Source organism: Mobula hypostoma, chromosome 4 (assembly GCF_963921235.1).
Source record: "Mobula hypostoma chromosome 4, sMobHyp1.1, whole genome shotgun sequence".
Lineage (NCBI taxonomy): Eukaryota > Metazoa > Chordata > Chondrichthyes > Myliobatiformes > Myliobatidae > Mobula > Mobula hypostoma.
The window spans coordinates 119,183,552-119,200,047 of record NC_086100.1 but is presented as its reverse complement, the minus strand read 5'-3'; the positions used below and the strand labels follow the sequence as shown (position 1 = coordinate 119,200,047).

Here is a 16,496-nt window from a genome sequence, read left to right as displayed (position 1 = left end):
TCTGTCTGGTAGTGATGCTATTCTGTGATTCATAGAAAAAGAAAGTTGAGAAGTTATTTGATCAATAATAAAGTTTATGTGAAGTATAAGTGTGTGCACAACTAGGATGGAGTGAAGGTTTGAAGGATGTACAGGAATAAACAAAAAGGCAAGGTGAAAGTCACGGCTGATAATGACCTGTTGGTTATAGTAATGCACGCAATATACTGGAGGACCTCAGCAGGCCAGGCAGCAACTATGAAGAAGAGTATGCTGTTGCTGTTTCGGGCCAAGATCCTTCATTAGGACAAGTCGGCTGTTTGCTGTCGTCCATAGATGCTGCTTGGCCTGCCGAGTTCCTCCAGCACGTTGTGTGTGTTGCTTGGATTTCCTGCATCTGCAGATTTGCTCTTGTTTGGGCTTCACCTGTTGATTATATATTGGTTAAAACCTTGAATGTATTCATGGGTATGTATTACAATGTATTTGTAGTTGCTGAGACAATTGGGTTGAAATACAATGGCTGAGAAGTATCTGGGACCAGGTATGTTGGTTGCCCACCTTGAGAAATGCTCCGCTGGGATTATGTGCCCTAACACAAGGGTCTAAGCAAGACATGTCAGGACCATAAGTGAGATCAATTAAAGCAGTTTTATTTGTAGTGTCTTCATGTACTATCAATATTTAATTAAAAGTGCCATATAGTGACTGTCATTTGCAATATTAAACCAAAATTTGTGGTAATTACATCTGTAGCTTCTTTGTACACAGAACATTGTTTATTGATTAATCTCAAAATACTAAATTACTTAGAAAGAATGGAAAACTAAAGTCTTGAAATTCTAAGTGAATCCCAAGCTTCTGTTCCTCATTGAAAGGCAGCATACATAGATAAAGCAACACTGGAAGAACAAAAATGCTGGAAGAACTCTGCAGGTCAGGCAGCATCTATGGAAATGAATAGAAAGTTGACATTTCAGGCCAAGACACTTCTTCAGGATTGAAGAAAAGAGGAAGATGCCAGAATAGGAAGGTGGGGGGAGGGGAAGGAAGATAGATATAAAGTGAAACCAGATGGGTGGGAGAGGTTAAGGGCTGGGGAAGAAGGAATCTGATGGGAGAGGAGATGGACCACAGGAGAAAAGGAAGGAAGAGGGGACCCCCAGGGGAAGTGATAGGCAGGTGAGGTAAAAGGTCAAAGTGGGGAATAAAGTGGGGGGGAGCGTTGTTTACTGGAATGAGCAATCAATATTCATGCCATCAGGTTGGAGGCTGCCCAGATGGAATATAAGGTGTTGCTCCTGCACTCTGAGGGTGGCCTGCATAGATAAATTTCCTGAGCCTTTTCCCTCAGTGTGTAAAGGCAGTTAGGAAGAGGCAATGATGTTGGCCTTGCATTATTCAGATTCTGAAAAAATAATAGATAAAATATGTTAAAAATAATGCTCCAGCCTTATTCACGAACTTTTTGATGGGACTATTCACAGCCCTATTGACAATACAAATGCAGCATATCCATTTGTTTCTTCTTTGCTCGGGTAGATACATCTAGAGGGAACTCCAGAAGATTAGTTAACCATGATTTCCTTTTCGTAGATTAATTTGGACTTTGCACAATCACTTTACTTTCAAAGTGTCTAGATATCACATTGTTTACTTGATTCCAGCATCTTTACTATTAACAATATCAAGTTACCAGATCGGTAGTTCCTTGTCTTCTCTCTCCTTTGGTATCAGTATTTACTTTTTGTCACAGGACCAGTAACAATGAATATAGAAATGAGTCAGGTTTTATAAACAAACATTTATTAAACTGTTCAAAATTAATAAAAAGATAAACAAACGAAAACCTTAACTGGAAGTAAACTGCTACGCAACCACTTAACAAACCGCCAAACTCAGTACTAGTTCTTAAAGCGATAAATGCGAACACAGTCTTAAAGTGGTAAATTAGAATATAGTTCTTAGACTGGTAAATTTGAAAGTCCAAGAGATTTATACAGTCAATTAGGAGAGACTGTCCTGAAGTAAAGAATTCCTCGAAGACTCGACATTACTGCCCATCCCAGCCAGAACCTGCCTTGTCCGCAGGATTCACGACGACGGAAATAAAATGGTTTAAAGTCACTGACCTTTTTCTTCCATGGATTAGATACTGCACAACCTTTTCTGCTGCTTTTAGCAGAGGTTATCTCATGCCGATCACTCTTACTTGAACGAATTTAATAATGGTTGATCCTCTCCAAAACTGCCGAACGACTCCTTCAGGTTCCCGTCTTCACTCTCCAATACTACTGAAAAGATACATCAACAAACCTGGCAGCGATTGGTGAAACTACCAGCCCAACACTTCTGTACCTTACAATAGAAAGTAAAACTCCGTTTTAAAACGAAACTGCATCATAAAAAAAATATGCAGCAATACTGAGTAACTGATGAACTAAACTTAAACCTCAACTGGGAAAACTAACTGTGTCACCAGGGGTCTACCCTTATATATACCTGTTAAGAACAGGTCATCACGTGACCTCACATCAGCGGGAAAATTTACATCATGTGACCTCCGCGAAACCATTACATCATCCTCATAAGACAGTCACAAGATATCCATGAGGTATGTAACCATAAGACCATAAGACAAAGGAGCAGACGTCGGCCATTCGGCCCATCAAGTCCGCTCCGCCATTTTATCATGAGCTGATCCATTCTCCCATTTAGTCTCACTCCCCCGCCTTCTCACCATAACCTTTGATGCCCTGGCTACTCAGATACCTATCAATCTCTGCCTTAAATACACCCAATGACTTGGCCTCCACTGCTGCCCGTGGCAACAAATTCCATAGATTCACCATCCTCTGACTAAAAAAATTTCTTTACATTTCTGTTCTGAATGGGCGCCCTTCAATCCTTAAGTCATGCCCTCTTGTACTAGACTCCCCCATCGTGGGAAACAACTTTGCCACATCCACTCTGTCCATGCCTTTCAACATTCAAAATGTTTCTGTGAGGTCTCCCCTCATTCTTCCAAACCCCAAGGAATACAGTCCAAGAGCGGACAAACGTTCCTCATATGTTAACCCTCTCATTCCCGGAATAATTCTAGTGAGTCTTCTCTGTACCCTCTCCAACGTCAGCACATCCTTTCTTAAATAAGGAGACCAAAACTGCCCACAGTACTCCAAGTGAGGTCTCACCAGTGCTTTATAGAGCCTCAATATCACATCACTGCTCCTATACTCTATTCCTCTAGAAATGAATGCCAACATTGCATTCGCCTTCTTCACTACCAACTCAACCTGGAGGTTAACTTTAAGGGTATCCTGTACGAGGACTCCCAAGTCCCATTGCATCTCTGAACTTTGAATTCTTTCCCCATTTAAATAATAGTCTGCCCGTTTATTTTTTCTGGCAAAGTGCATAAACATACACTTTCCAACATTGTACTTCATTTGCCACTTCTCTGCCCATTCTTCCAATCTATCCAAGTCTCTCTGCAGACTCTCCGTTTCCTCAGCACTACCGGCCCCTCCACCTAAATTCGTATCGTCAGCAAACTTAGCCACAAAGCCACCTATTCCATCATCCAAATCGTTGATGTAAGATATAAAAAGAAGCGGCCCCAACACAGACCCCTGTGGAACACCACTGGTAACCGGCAGCCAACCAGAATAGGATCCCTTTACTCCCACTCTCTGTTTCCTGCCAATCAGCCAACGCTCTAGAGAGGAACTGGCCAAAGTTGACTGGAAAGAGACACTGGCGGGAAAGACGGCAGAGCAGCAGTGGCTGGAGTTTATGCGAGAAATGAGGAATGTGCAAGACAGGTATATTCCAAAAAAGAAGAAATTTTCGAGTGGAAAAAGGATGCAACCGTGGTTGACAAGAGAAGTCAAAGCCAAAGTTAAAGCAAAGGAGAGGGCATACAAGGAAGCAAAAATTAGTGGGAAGACAGAGGATTGGGAAGTTTTTAAAACCTTACAAAAGGAAACCAAGAAGGTCATTAAGAGAGAAAAGATTAACTATGAAAGGAAACTAGCAAATAATATCAAAGAGGATACTAAAAGCTTTTTCAAGTATATAAAGAGTAAAAGACAGGTGAGAGTAGATATAGGACCGATAGAAAATGATACTGGAGAAATTGTAATGGGAGATGAGGAGATGGCAGAGGAACTGAACAAGTATTTTGCATCAGTCTTCACTGAGAAAGACAGCAGGATACCGGACACTCAAGGGTGGCAGGGAAGAGAAGTGTGCGCAGCCACAATTACGACAGAGAAAGTATTCAGGAAGCTGAATAGGCTAAAGGTCGATAAATCTCCTGGACCAGATGGAATGCACCCTCGTGTTCTGAAGGAAGTAGCTGTGAAGATTGCGGAGGCATTAGCGATGATCTTTCAAAAGTCGATAGATTCTGGCATGGTTCCGGAAGACTGGAAGATTGCAAATGTCACTCCGCTATTTAAGAAGGGGGCAAGGAAGCAAAAAGGAAATTATAGACCTGATAGCTTGACGTCGGTGGTTGGGAAGTTGTTGGAGTCGATTGTCAAGGATGAGGTTACAGAGTACCTGGAGGCATATGACAAGATAGGCAGAACTCAGCATGGATTCCTTAAAGGAAAATCCTGCCTGACAAACCTATTACAATTTTTTGAGGAAATTACCAATAGGCTAGACAAGGGAGATGCAGTGGATGTTGTATATTTGGATTTTCAGAAGGCGTTTGACAAGGTGCCACACATGAGGCTACTTAACAAGATAAGAGCCCATGGAATTATAGGAAAGTTACATACGTGGATAGAGCGTTGGCTGATTGGCAGGAAACAGAGAGTGGGAATAAAGGGATCTTATTCTGGTTGGCTGCCGGTTACCAGTGGTGTTTCACAGGGATCAGTGTTGGGGCTGCTTCTTTTTACATTGTACATCAACGATCTGGATTATGGAATAGATGGCTTTGTGGCTAAGTTTGCTGATGATACGAAGATAGGTGGAGGGGCCGGTAGTGCTGAGGAAACGGAGAGTCTGCAGAGAGACTTGGATAGATTGGAAGAATGGGCAAAGAAGTGGCAAATGAAGTACAATGTTGGAAAGTGTATGGTTATGCACTTTGGCAGAAAAAATAAACGGGCAGACTATTATTTAAATGGGGAAAGAATTCAAAGTTCTGAGATGCAACGGGACTTGGGAGTCCTCGTACAGGATTCCCTTAAAGTTAACCTCCAGGTTGAGTCAGTAGTGAAGAAGGCGAATGCAATGTTGGCATTCATTTCTAGAGGAATAGAGTATAGGAGCAGTGATGTGATATTGAGGCTCTATAAGGTGCTGGTGAGACCTCACTTGGAGTACTGTGGGCAGTTTTGGTCTCCTTATTTAGGAAAGGATGTGCTGACGTTGGAGAGGGTACAGAGAAGATTCACGAGAATGATTCCGGGAATGAGAGGGTTAACATATGAGGAATGTTTGTCCGCTCTTGGACTGTATTCCTTGGAGTTTAGAAGAATGAGGGGAGACCTCATAGAAACAATTCGAATGTTAAAAGGCATGGACAGAGTGGATGTGGCAAAGTTGTTTCCCATGACGGGGGAGTCTAGTACAAGAGGGCATGACTTCAGGATTGAAGGGTGCCCTTTCAGAACAGAAATGCGAAGAAATTTTTTTAGTCAGAGGGTGGTGAATCTATGGAATTTGTTACCAGGGGCAGCAGTGGAGGCCAAGTCATTGGGCGTATTTAAGGCAGAGATTGATAGGTATCTGAGTAGCCAGGGCATCAAAGGTTATGGTGAGAAGGCGGGGCAGTGGGACTAAATAGGATAAAATGGATCAGCTCATGATAAAATGGCGGAGCAGACTCGATGGGCCGAATGGCCTACTTCTGCTCCTTTGTCTTATGGTCTTATGGTCTATTCCAGAGCCTAGAGCATTTTGGAAAATAGCTGGAGTATTCACCCTAAGTCATCTTTTTCAAAACTGCTGTATAGATCATTATGTCCTTGGGATTTATCAATTTTCAAACTTACTGGTTTCTCTAAGTATTAGTATTATTTTAGTAGTACTTACTTTTGTTGCTTAAAAGTAGTGCATCCTAGCTTCTCTATTTTCTGAAAGGCTTTTATTGAGCTTGTTTTTAGGAAGGTACAAAGTATTTGTTCAATTCTTCTGCCGTTCTCTAATTCTCCATTGGTAGTTTTCCTGTCTCTTTCTGTAAACACATTTGCCATCATTAGTTTTTTAAAAAAATATACCTACAGAAATTCTTGATTTGTTTTTATATTTCTCATTACTTAACTCTCATATCCTATTTTCCTTTCTATGTAAATGTTTTTGATCATCCTTTGCTAAATTCTAAAATTTTTCCTATTCTCATGCTTACTGTAGTTTTCTGTTAATCTGCTAAATATATGTCCTTTACTTAGATTTACTAATGTCTTTAATTTCTCCTGTGGTTGGACTATTTTTCTTGTTGTTCCTTTGTCCTTTAAAGGAATGTATATCTGTTGCAATTTGTATTTTGTTTCTTCAGATGATACCTATTACCTATTCAGCACTTAAAGTCTAAAGTAACCTGATTTACCTTGGAGCAAGCTGAAATTTGAAGAAAGGCTGCACAGGTTGATAACAAAGATTACAACTTCTATTTCCATTATATTTATTTTAAGGGGGAAAATTGGAGTTTGTTAAAGAATGGGTGTTAGCTGTACAGAAGATATGGCAACTACAAGGATGTGTGAAGCACCAAACCAAGACATGGAGCAATACATGTTACTGTGTTTTTATGTGTCAGAAATCTTGGAATTCCGTTGTATTACAAGAAAAGAGAGTTGAGGTCTGCTAGTGTTCACCAATGGAAAAAGGCCAATATTGACTTGTCACGGTATCCACGGTAACTTGGTTTGTATTTGCTATTGACTGTCCTTCAGAAATACTACTTATTTATAAAGGTTGTTCAATGCAATTTCGCATTATGTTCTCAAACAATAGCATAATGTTTCCAAAAAACGGTAGTAGCCATTTTAATTGTGTACATAGCAGTCAGTCAACTAAACGATAAGCAATGGGTGCCACAGTAGTGTAGTGGTTAGCGTAATGCTATCACAGCTTGGGGTGTTCTGGAATTTGGAGTTCTGCACTGTTCTGTAAGGAGCCTCTGTACGTCCTCCCTGTGGATTGCGTGAGTTTCCTCCCACAGTCCAAACACACATGGGGTTGCTTAATCGGTCATTGTAAATTGTCTGGTGATTAGGTTAAGGTTAATTTGTTTTGTCAGGGGTTGCTGGCGTGCCGTGGCTCGAAGGGCCAATTCTTTGTTGCACCATTAAATAAGTAAGTAAGGAAGTAAACAAATAAATGCGGTAGTAGTCCCAACAGTCCCTTAATCCTTTGGTGTCATTCAATGATACATTAATTGATTCTGTGACTCATCTACTTTCCTTCTGTCCTTATACATGTTCTTAATCCTTTAACGTCCAAAAATCTGTAACTCTGCCATGAGTGTTCTTGATAACTGAAACACCTGCAGTCCCAAGGTAGAGAATTCCCAAGAGGCATTACTGAAAGGGGTGTTGAAATGCAACTTAAGTTTTCTTAAGTTGTTGTTTATTGTTGCTTCTACTTTTGTATTAGCCTATTAATGCAAATATCCAAGAGTAAACCACATCTGGTGCATCTTGTGCAATTTTGATTTCCTAATCTAAGGGAGGGGGGTGGCTGGGTGGAGATAAGTCTCTATCAAAAGAGGTGTACGGTCTACTTCCCTCTGCTAGCCTGCAGGTCACCCTTGGGCAAGGTGTAGCACCTGCTTAGCTCCTTGATCAGTCACATGAAGCCATTGGAACAGGCGGTAGATGGTGCATATCACAAGTCCTGGTTCTGTGATCACTGACAGTCTTTGAAGGGTATTGATAATGGCTGGGGTCACCCATCTTTGTCCACTGCCCAGGAGAAGGCAATGGCAAATCACTCTGTATAAAAATTTGTCAAGAGTTTAAGGTTCATGGTCGAAGTTTGTGATTGCTTACATCATACAACACAGCACATAAAGAAGATGATGAATCTCAGAAAGTGTATAGTTGTCAGTGAGGGAGGCTGAAAACCTTCTCCCGACGTATTGATGGGTTGGTGAGATTGGATCAACAAGCTTGTTTTCATTAGAGCTGAGAAGGATGAGAGGGGATTTAGATGAAATGTAGTCTCCTTACTATAAAAGTAGGGGTCCCCAACTTTCTTTATGCCACCGACCAATGCCATTAAGCAAGCGGTCTTTGGACCCCAGGTTGGGAACCCCTGTTCTAAAGGATCAGCTTAATTCCTGGGATGAGAGGATTGTCTTATCAAGAGAGGCTAGACGGTGTGTGTCTGTTCCTTGAAGTTTAGAAAAGCAGGGATTGCCTTATTCAAATGTATAAGATCCAGCAAACATGACAAGGTGGATGTTGAGAGTCACAGAAAACGAAGAGCTGATCATTTAAAATTGGGGTGCATAGCAATTTTTCTTCTCTGAGCATAATGAATCTCTAGAATTCTCTGCTGAAGGTGATGGAGACCAGATCATTAGAAATATTTAAGAAGAAGAAGAATAGCCCTTAACTCGGCGGTAGAGTTATCGGGGCACTGTCATGATTGTGTTTCCGTAGCAAGCTATTCTTTTTACGAGGTCGAGTTGCTAGCTCGATGCTCAACCCGACTTGGACTCAAACTCAGGAACCTTCGCTCCGGAGTCTGGCGCTGATGTTATTACACCACCAAGCAGGACAGAAATATTTAAGATAGATCCATAAATACTGAGCAATTGAGGGTTATGGAGAAATGGCATAAAAGAGAAGTTGAGGTCAGCATAGATCACCTATTATTACTCTGAATAGCAAGTGAGACTTGAGGGGCTGAGTTTCCTCCTCCTCCTCCTCCTCCTCCTCGGCCTCGGCCTTGGCCTTGACCTCGATGACCTCCTCAACCTCCTTGTCCTTCTGTTTTCTCAGATTCTCCTATTTTGACACGACATGATAAGCTGGATGCAGGAGGATGTTTCTTCTAGCTGGGGGTACTTTATGCATTTGAAAGACTGAGATGAAATGAGATTTTTTCAATATTGGATGGTGAATTTGTTGACTTATCTACAGCAAAAGGTGATGAAGGCCAAGTCACTGAATATATTTAAGAAGGAGACTGACTTCCAGTCGAAAACTGCATTAAGTTGTAAAAGAATGAGAAAGTGTCCTTAAATGGGGGATCAGCCATGATTCTAGGCATACAGAGTGGAATTATTTTTTTATTTATTTCAATATTTCTGTGTATTAACTTGCATACTTTTATTGTAGTGAATTTCCTCATGTTTTCTCTTGTTAAACATATAGTGGAAAATATTAAAAGGGGTGTATGGCTCCTGTGACGTTGCAATATTTTGCCTATTAACGTTGAATGTAGTTTTACACAAGCTCATATCTTGCAAACTGAGTTTGACATTAGTTGCTGAGAATTGCTGGCAATTTACTAGTTTTATATTCATACCAATTAAAGTGATGTATTATATTTTTTGCCTTGAGGGTGGAATACAGTGGGTAGCTCAGGTTAAATATTTTGCAAAGTCAAAGTGGACTTACTGTAGTTGTGATTTATAAGAAGCCAGACACTTAGTCACCTGTAAGGAAAATATTATTGGATATTTATTTGGTATCTGGTAAATATGTTTCCCTATGTATTTCACTTGAAAGCAGATTTTGATGTATGCAAAGTTAATCAGAGAAATCAGATGCTGGAGTTGATGGCTTGTAAATGAATGTGGTATGTGGCAGTTGCTTTGTTCTGAAGGATTTGAGCTTATATGTCCTTTGGGCTGTGATTTTAGAGTGGTTGCATGCCAATTTATTTAAAAGTAAGTTAATTTTTAAACTTTATTCATTAAAGATGATCAGAAGTAGAAAGTAAATAGGTGAGTTGATTAACACAAGCACAATGCTGGAGGCACTCGGCAGACCAGGCAGCATCTACGGAAAAGAGTAAACAGTTAACGATTCGAGCTGAGGCCCTTGTTGGACTGTCCTGATGAAGGATCTCGGCTCGAAATGTTGACTGTTTACTCTTTTCCATAGATGCTGCTTGGCCTGCCGAGTTCCTCCAGCATTTCATGTGTGTTGCTTGGATCTTCAGTATTTGCAAATTTTCGCTTATGAAGTGGATTGATTAATTTTTCATCATCACTTGGTATGATGTATTGTTATCTCGTGAAAGAAGTGCTAACTGCTCTATTCACTTTTTTCTGATGTATGGAACTTGGCCACTTGTTTTCTGTGGCTGTTTCTTCGACACTGAAATTAGAATACAGGTTTCCACCACCATCCGAAGGTAGAGCGTTCCTATGAAATGGTTCGTGAACCGAAATGTCATAAAGCGAAGAAGCAATTACCATTTAGTTATATGGGAAAATTTTGTGAGCGTTCGCAGACCCAAAAATAACCTACCAAATCATGCCAAATAACACTTAAAACTTGAAATAACAGTAACGTATAGTAAAAGCAGGAATGATATGATAAATACACAGCCTAGATAAAGTAGAAATACTTTTCCACAGTCATTGCCAGCACTGTTCTCCGTAGCGAAAATCTCATGCAAGTGCTCTCGGCAAAAACACTCTCCAGTAACCTTTAAGCCATGAAGCTGCCAAATCGTACCAAATAACACATAAAAATACATAGCTGATATAAAGTAGAAATAATGTATGTACAGTTTAGTATCACTTACCGGAATTGGGACAGCGCCGAGCACACTGATGATGGTATGTTAGGCTGAGTCGTCGCAGGTTGGGGTGGTGCAGTGGCCCCCACCCTCTGGGCCGCTGACCGATACATTGCCGCGAAACACGCAGGGGTCCAGCAGTAGCCAGAAGGCACACAGCACATCTTTAAGAAAACAGCCAAAATAAACATGCTAATTAATTACGTGCCGCCCGATATGTAATTGTCGGCCCAGATCAGAGGCGATTGCCAATTGCACCTAATTAATTATCATGTTTATTTTGGCTTTTTTCTTAAAGATGTGCTGTGTGCCTCCCGGCTACTGCTGCATTCTCCGCAAATGGGTATCTGTCCGTGGTCTGGGGGTTGGGGTGGTGGGACACTGGGGTGTCATCTCATCGTCGTCTGTTTCCATTAGAGTAGGCAGCTCATCATCTCCTGTGACTGCCCGCCTCGATGTCGAAGGTCGAGGTTCGTTGTCTGCTGTGGCTGATGTGGAAGGCTTGCTTGACTGCTGAGCCTCGCACATTTTTCTATCATACAGTTCTTTGTAAACACTCAAACCATCTTGCAAATATCCCCTAAACCTACATACCCTTTCAAAATTAAAGTCATACTTTATCATTGCAGCGAAAATCTCACACAGTTGCTTCACGTTCATTTCGCTAATGAATTCAGTTTTGATTGTTATCCTTTCCTCTTCCAATTGCGTCAGCTCTTCGTCTATCAGTTCTTGGTCATGGGATGCCAAAATCTCTTCAACATCATCTTCGTCAGCTTCCACAAGCCAAACTCACGTTGTCCTTACTTCGTTCACCACAATCAAAATGCTTAATTATGTCTAGTTTTACGCTAAGTAAGAGCTCTTTTACGAGCTCTTTTAGGCTTTTCCGATACCATAGAACTCATCTTGCTAATGGCTGCTCACAGACATGTGTTTAAGCAATGCCGGCGAGAATACCGTTCCGAATCCGGAGGAGAGCGGCTGCTCGGGATGCGTGCTGTCTTTTATCGTGCGCTGATTTTCTTCGTAACAGTGAAAACACCTTCTGTTAGCGAAAACAGGGTACTAATGTTGGTCTTTTGTAACAGTGAGGTTTTGTAAAGCGAACGTTCAAAAAGCGGAGGACGGCTGTGTGTTAGGTGTAATTGGCTCTTCGTTCTGTTGAAGCAATTCAGCATTTCTCTCCTTGCTTCACTGGGCAGAGAATAGTTTTTGGGTATAAAACTTTGAGCCTTTGATGTCTTCATGCAATACTGTTTTATCCTTTGCTGAAAGCTTCCAAATTGCAGTAATTGCTCTTATTTCTAAACAACTCGTTTTGCAAACCCACTGTGATATACTGTAGATCTATGTGCGGAGATCACATGGGATGCTGAAGTTCTATTATTTCCTTTATCAAATATGTAATGGAATTTAGCAGAAAATGTGTAGAAATCCTCTTAGTAATAATCCTGTAAGATACATGTCAGCAAGGAGGAAAGATTCTAAAGGAGGGATGGGCTAACCAAGAAAGTTAATGAGGGAAATTAAAGGACAAAATGATAGATCTGAAGACAGATAAATTCAGAATCCAACTAAGAATGTTTAAGAAAAAAATCAAGAGAAAGAAAACTAAGGAAAAATAATGACATTTTCTATCAGTCTTTGTGGTGGAAAGTGTCACAAACATCCCATTAATATTGAATAGTGTGGGACAGAAAGAATGAAAAATCACTAGAAAAATAGGCGGACTAACAGAGACAAGATGGCTTGTATCCTATGATTCAAAACTAAATGGCTACTGTGTAAACTTTCAAACATTCTTGGGTTCTGTAGATGTATTAGGGGCTAGAAAACTGCTTGTGTGATGTCCCTATTCCAAAAGGAGTGGCAAAAGGTGGTAATTGATGCAACATCATTTGTTGATTCTCTTGTGAACATACATCTACTGATGCTTCTGGACACAACTTCAGTGATGTTCCTGGAATCATCGGGTGTTTCGGGTCTTTCAACATCATACACCTTCAAACCCCAGCTTGTGTCCGGATGGCTAGCTACTTATGACTCCATGACTCCCCTCTTTTGAGCCACAGCCATCTTGAGGCCCTCTCTGCTGCATCGGTGGTACTGCGGATGGCTCTCCTCTTCCTCTCTCCCTTGCTGCCCAAATTGCTGAAGGCTCTAGCTAAGGACCGGGCTGCGAATCCCCTACAACCAACCTCCACTGGGAGGGGACTAATGCTAAGGAAACAATAACAGTACATTTGGAAAACCATTATCAAATTATTTACTTATTTAGAGGTACAGCACAGAGTCAGTCATTCCTTTCGTTTGAGCCGTGCCGCCAGCAACTCACTGATTTAGCCCAAGCCTAATCACAACACAATTTACAATGGCCAATTAACCTACTAACTGGTACATCTTTGGACTGTGGGAGGAAACCGGAGCACCGCGAGGAAGCCCCTGCACTCACGGGGAGGATGTACAAACTCCTCACAGATGACATTGGAATTGAAATCTAAACTCTACCCCAAGCTGTAATATAGCATTGCACTAACTGCTATGCTGACGTGATGCCCCATTAAGCAGACTTGGTGTGGATTCATGAAAGAAAAATCACATCCGACTGATTGATTAGTTTTTAGAGGAATTATTGACCAAAGTGGATGGAGAGGAATTGGTACTTCCAAAAAGTATTTAACAAGGTTCCAAACAATGTTGAGTCACAAGTGAAGAGCCCATGATGTTTGAGGTAACATACTATCATGGATGGAGGATTGATGATAACCACTGGGGTACAGCAGGGATCAGTGCTGGGACTGCAGCCATCTAATTTTCATATTTATGATGTGGAGAAAGGAAGCAAACATATAGTAGTCAGTTTTGTGATGAAGTAAAAATAATTTGAAACTAGAGCTGCAAGAAGGATGCAAGCTGTTTGTAGAGAGTTATTCAAAAGTTAAGTAACTGGGAAAATAGAGTATAACAATGAGAAATTATGAAATTGTTCATTTTGGAAGGGAGAATAGGAACTGCAGAAAGAACACAGAGATTTGTGGGTCTTTTTGAATTAATCACAATGCTAGCATGAATGTATAACAAATAGGAAAGTGAGCGGAATATTAGCTCATTTTAAGGGGAGATGGGGGCAGTGCTGAGGTATTAAAGTCAGAGCATCTTACTGCAAATTTGCAAGGCACCAATGAAGACCACATCTAGAGTACTGCAAGTAATTTTAGTCTCCTTATTTTCAAAAATGTTATTTCATTGGAAGCTGTTCAGAGAAGGTTCATTAAGATGATTCTTAGGTATAGATTGTCCTTTAAGGGAAGGTTGAATTGACTAAGACTCAATTGGAGTTTAGGTGAATGGGAAGTAATCTTTTGTGAAGCATAAAACTCTTAGGGGGCAAGCTAAGATAGTTCTTCTGGAAGAGACTTGAACCAGAGCACGTGGTCTTGGAATAAGGGAATGCCCATTTAAGTCTTGAGTTGAGGAAGAATTTCTTCCTTTGGACGTAGTAAGTTTTTGGAGCTTCTTGCCACAGACAACAGTGGTGGTAGAATAATTTATGTATATGTAAGATTAACATTGATTTCTGCTCAGGGAACAGAGGATAATGAGGAGAGGAAATGGTTGAGATACTGGATCAGCTGTGATCCTATTGAATGATGGAACAGGCTTAAGGGTTTGAATGGCCGACTCGATTTGTCATCTCTTATGATTTTATGGTATCGTGGTTATTACAACACAGACGATGACCATCAGATCCACGTGGGCTCCCAAAAGAGCAATTTCGTAAGTTCCAACCCACCTCTTATTTTCCTGTAGACCTGCAAATTAATATCTCACCTAAAATGTGAATATATTTGCATGCCAAATGAAGAGACAGTAAGATCTTTTACTTAACACTGGTTTCATGTTAGGAAAACTGTACAGCTGGCTTTCTTTCACCTCCATCTATAGTTTGCATATTTATGTTGGTCATCTCTGACTGGTGGTGAACCTCAGGTAGACTTGGCAATCAGTGAGCAGTATAGTTCTCAGGATCTGTGTTGAGTATGTGGCAGATACTGAATTTCAGATGTTTATTAGTAGTTTTTAGGTCACGTTGTTGAGTGCCATCATCTTATCACATTACTTAGGGATTATATAAATCTTAGTATGTGTCTTGAAATTGAAGTCTCAGTGAATGCAACAGCAGTATGAAGATTCATGGGATTTTTCAAGTGGTAAGCACAACCATTATTAACAATTTACCAAACTCTTACAGTAGAACATGTTATTGCAGCAATAAGATGTACTATGATTATTCAAAGAAAGAATACAAAATTAGGTGTGCATCCTGTTTTCTGTGGCTACTGGCAGTTTAATATATTAAAGACTTAAATTGTATTGATTTTTTTTTAAATCAGGATTTGCCAAAAGTTGAAGAAATAAGTATTGTTCTCACTGAAGAGGTACAACTGGAGCCCATTGGGATTGTTTCCAGTATCATTGATCAACTCGGTAAGTGAATTTATACATCAATTGAAGAAATCATCACCCTTCACTGTACTTGGGTAATGTAGCACATAAAAATATCAGCATTTATATCAGTTCTTTATAGTGATGCATAATATTGCATTTATTTTTAAGGAGGGTCTTTCAGTTTGACAATCTGGGGGATTGTTCACTGACAGCTTGCCTTTGACCATGCTCAGAATGCCAGGCATTTTTTTTCGTTCAAGGGCAGTGTATTCCTGTTAGGTTTAGTGGGGACACACCAAGTTCAGGGAACCCTGGCTGATGACATATCAAGACTCTAGTCTGGAGAAAGAAGGAAGCAGACGTTGTACTTAAATAGCTGAGTGCGAAGAAATCCCTTGATGAATATAAATTTTTTTAAGAGCAGGCTTAAGGGAGAAATCAGGAGGGCAAAAAGAAGATGAGATGGAAATGGCAGGCAGAGTTTAAGATAATCCCAATAGGTTCTTCAGGTATACTAACATTAAAGTGTGACAAGACACTAGGTCATCTTAAAGGCCATCAAGGCTACCGATGTATGAAGCACAAGAGATAGCTGAGATTTTTAATGTCTATTTGTCCCCGGTGTTTACTAAGAATATCATGGAAACCAAAGAAATTAGGGTCATAAGTTGTGAGGTTTGGAACATACGCGTATTAGTAGGAAGAAGGTATTTGCAGCCTTGAAGCACATTAAGGTGGGCAGATCCCCAGGGCCTGACTAAGTGCATCCGTGGAGCTTATGGGAGGCCAGGGCATAAATTACAGAGACCCTTGTAGATATGTTTGCTTTATTGATACAGCTAGTGAAGTTCTAGGAGATTGGAGGGTAGCTAATGTTGTTCCGTTGTTCAAAAGGAGCCTGACTTCAGATGTAGGGATGTTACTGGAGGTAATTCTGAGGGACAGGATCTACCATCTCTTGAGTAGTCGTGATATTCAGCAATAATCAGTATAGTTTTGTGCGTGAGAGATCATGTTTGACATGTCTTTTGAATTTTATGAAGAGTTAACAAAGGGGATAGATGAAGATAGAGCAGTAGATGTTGTCTGTCTGGACTTACATGAAACCCTTGGCAAGATTCTGCATGGCAGACTGATCTGTAAGGTTAGGACACATGGGATTCGGGAGGAGCTTGTGAGGTGTGATCAGAATTGGCTTGGTGATAGGAACAGAGGGTGATGGTTGAAGGTTGATTCTCTGACTGGAGGCCTGCAACCAGTGACGTACCCCGGGGATCGGTGTTTGGATCTCTGTTATTCATTATTTATGTAAATAATTTGTATATGAATGTACATGGCCCGAT

The 16,496-nt window shown here is 40.7% G+C and overlaps 1 protein-coding gene across 3 annotated transcripts in view; it reads left to right on the top strand.

The window, feature by feature from the left end:
- The window catches only part of naf1 (nuclear assembly factor 1 homolog (S. cerevisiae)), a 227,405-nt gene that overhangs the window by 75,013 nt on the left and 135,896 nt on the right, over positions 1 to 16,496 (top strand). For all 3 annotated transcript variants that reach the window (XM_063045031.1, XM_063045032.1, XM_063045033.1), the window contains exon 4: positions 15,099 to 15,192. In XM_063045031.1, the coding sequence (XP_062901101.1) occupies positions 15,099 to 15,192 (94 nt within the window). The remainder of the gene's footprint in view (positions 1 to 15,098; positions 15,193 to 16,496) is intronic.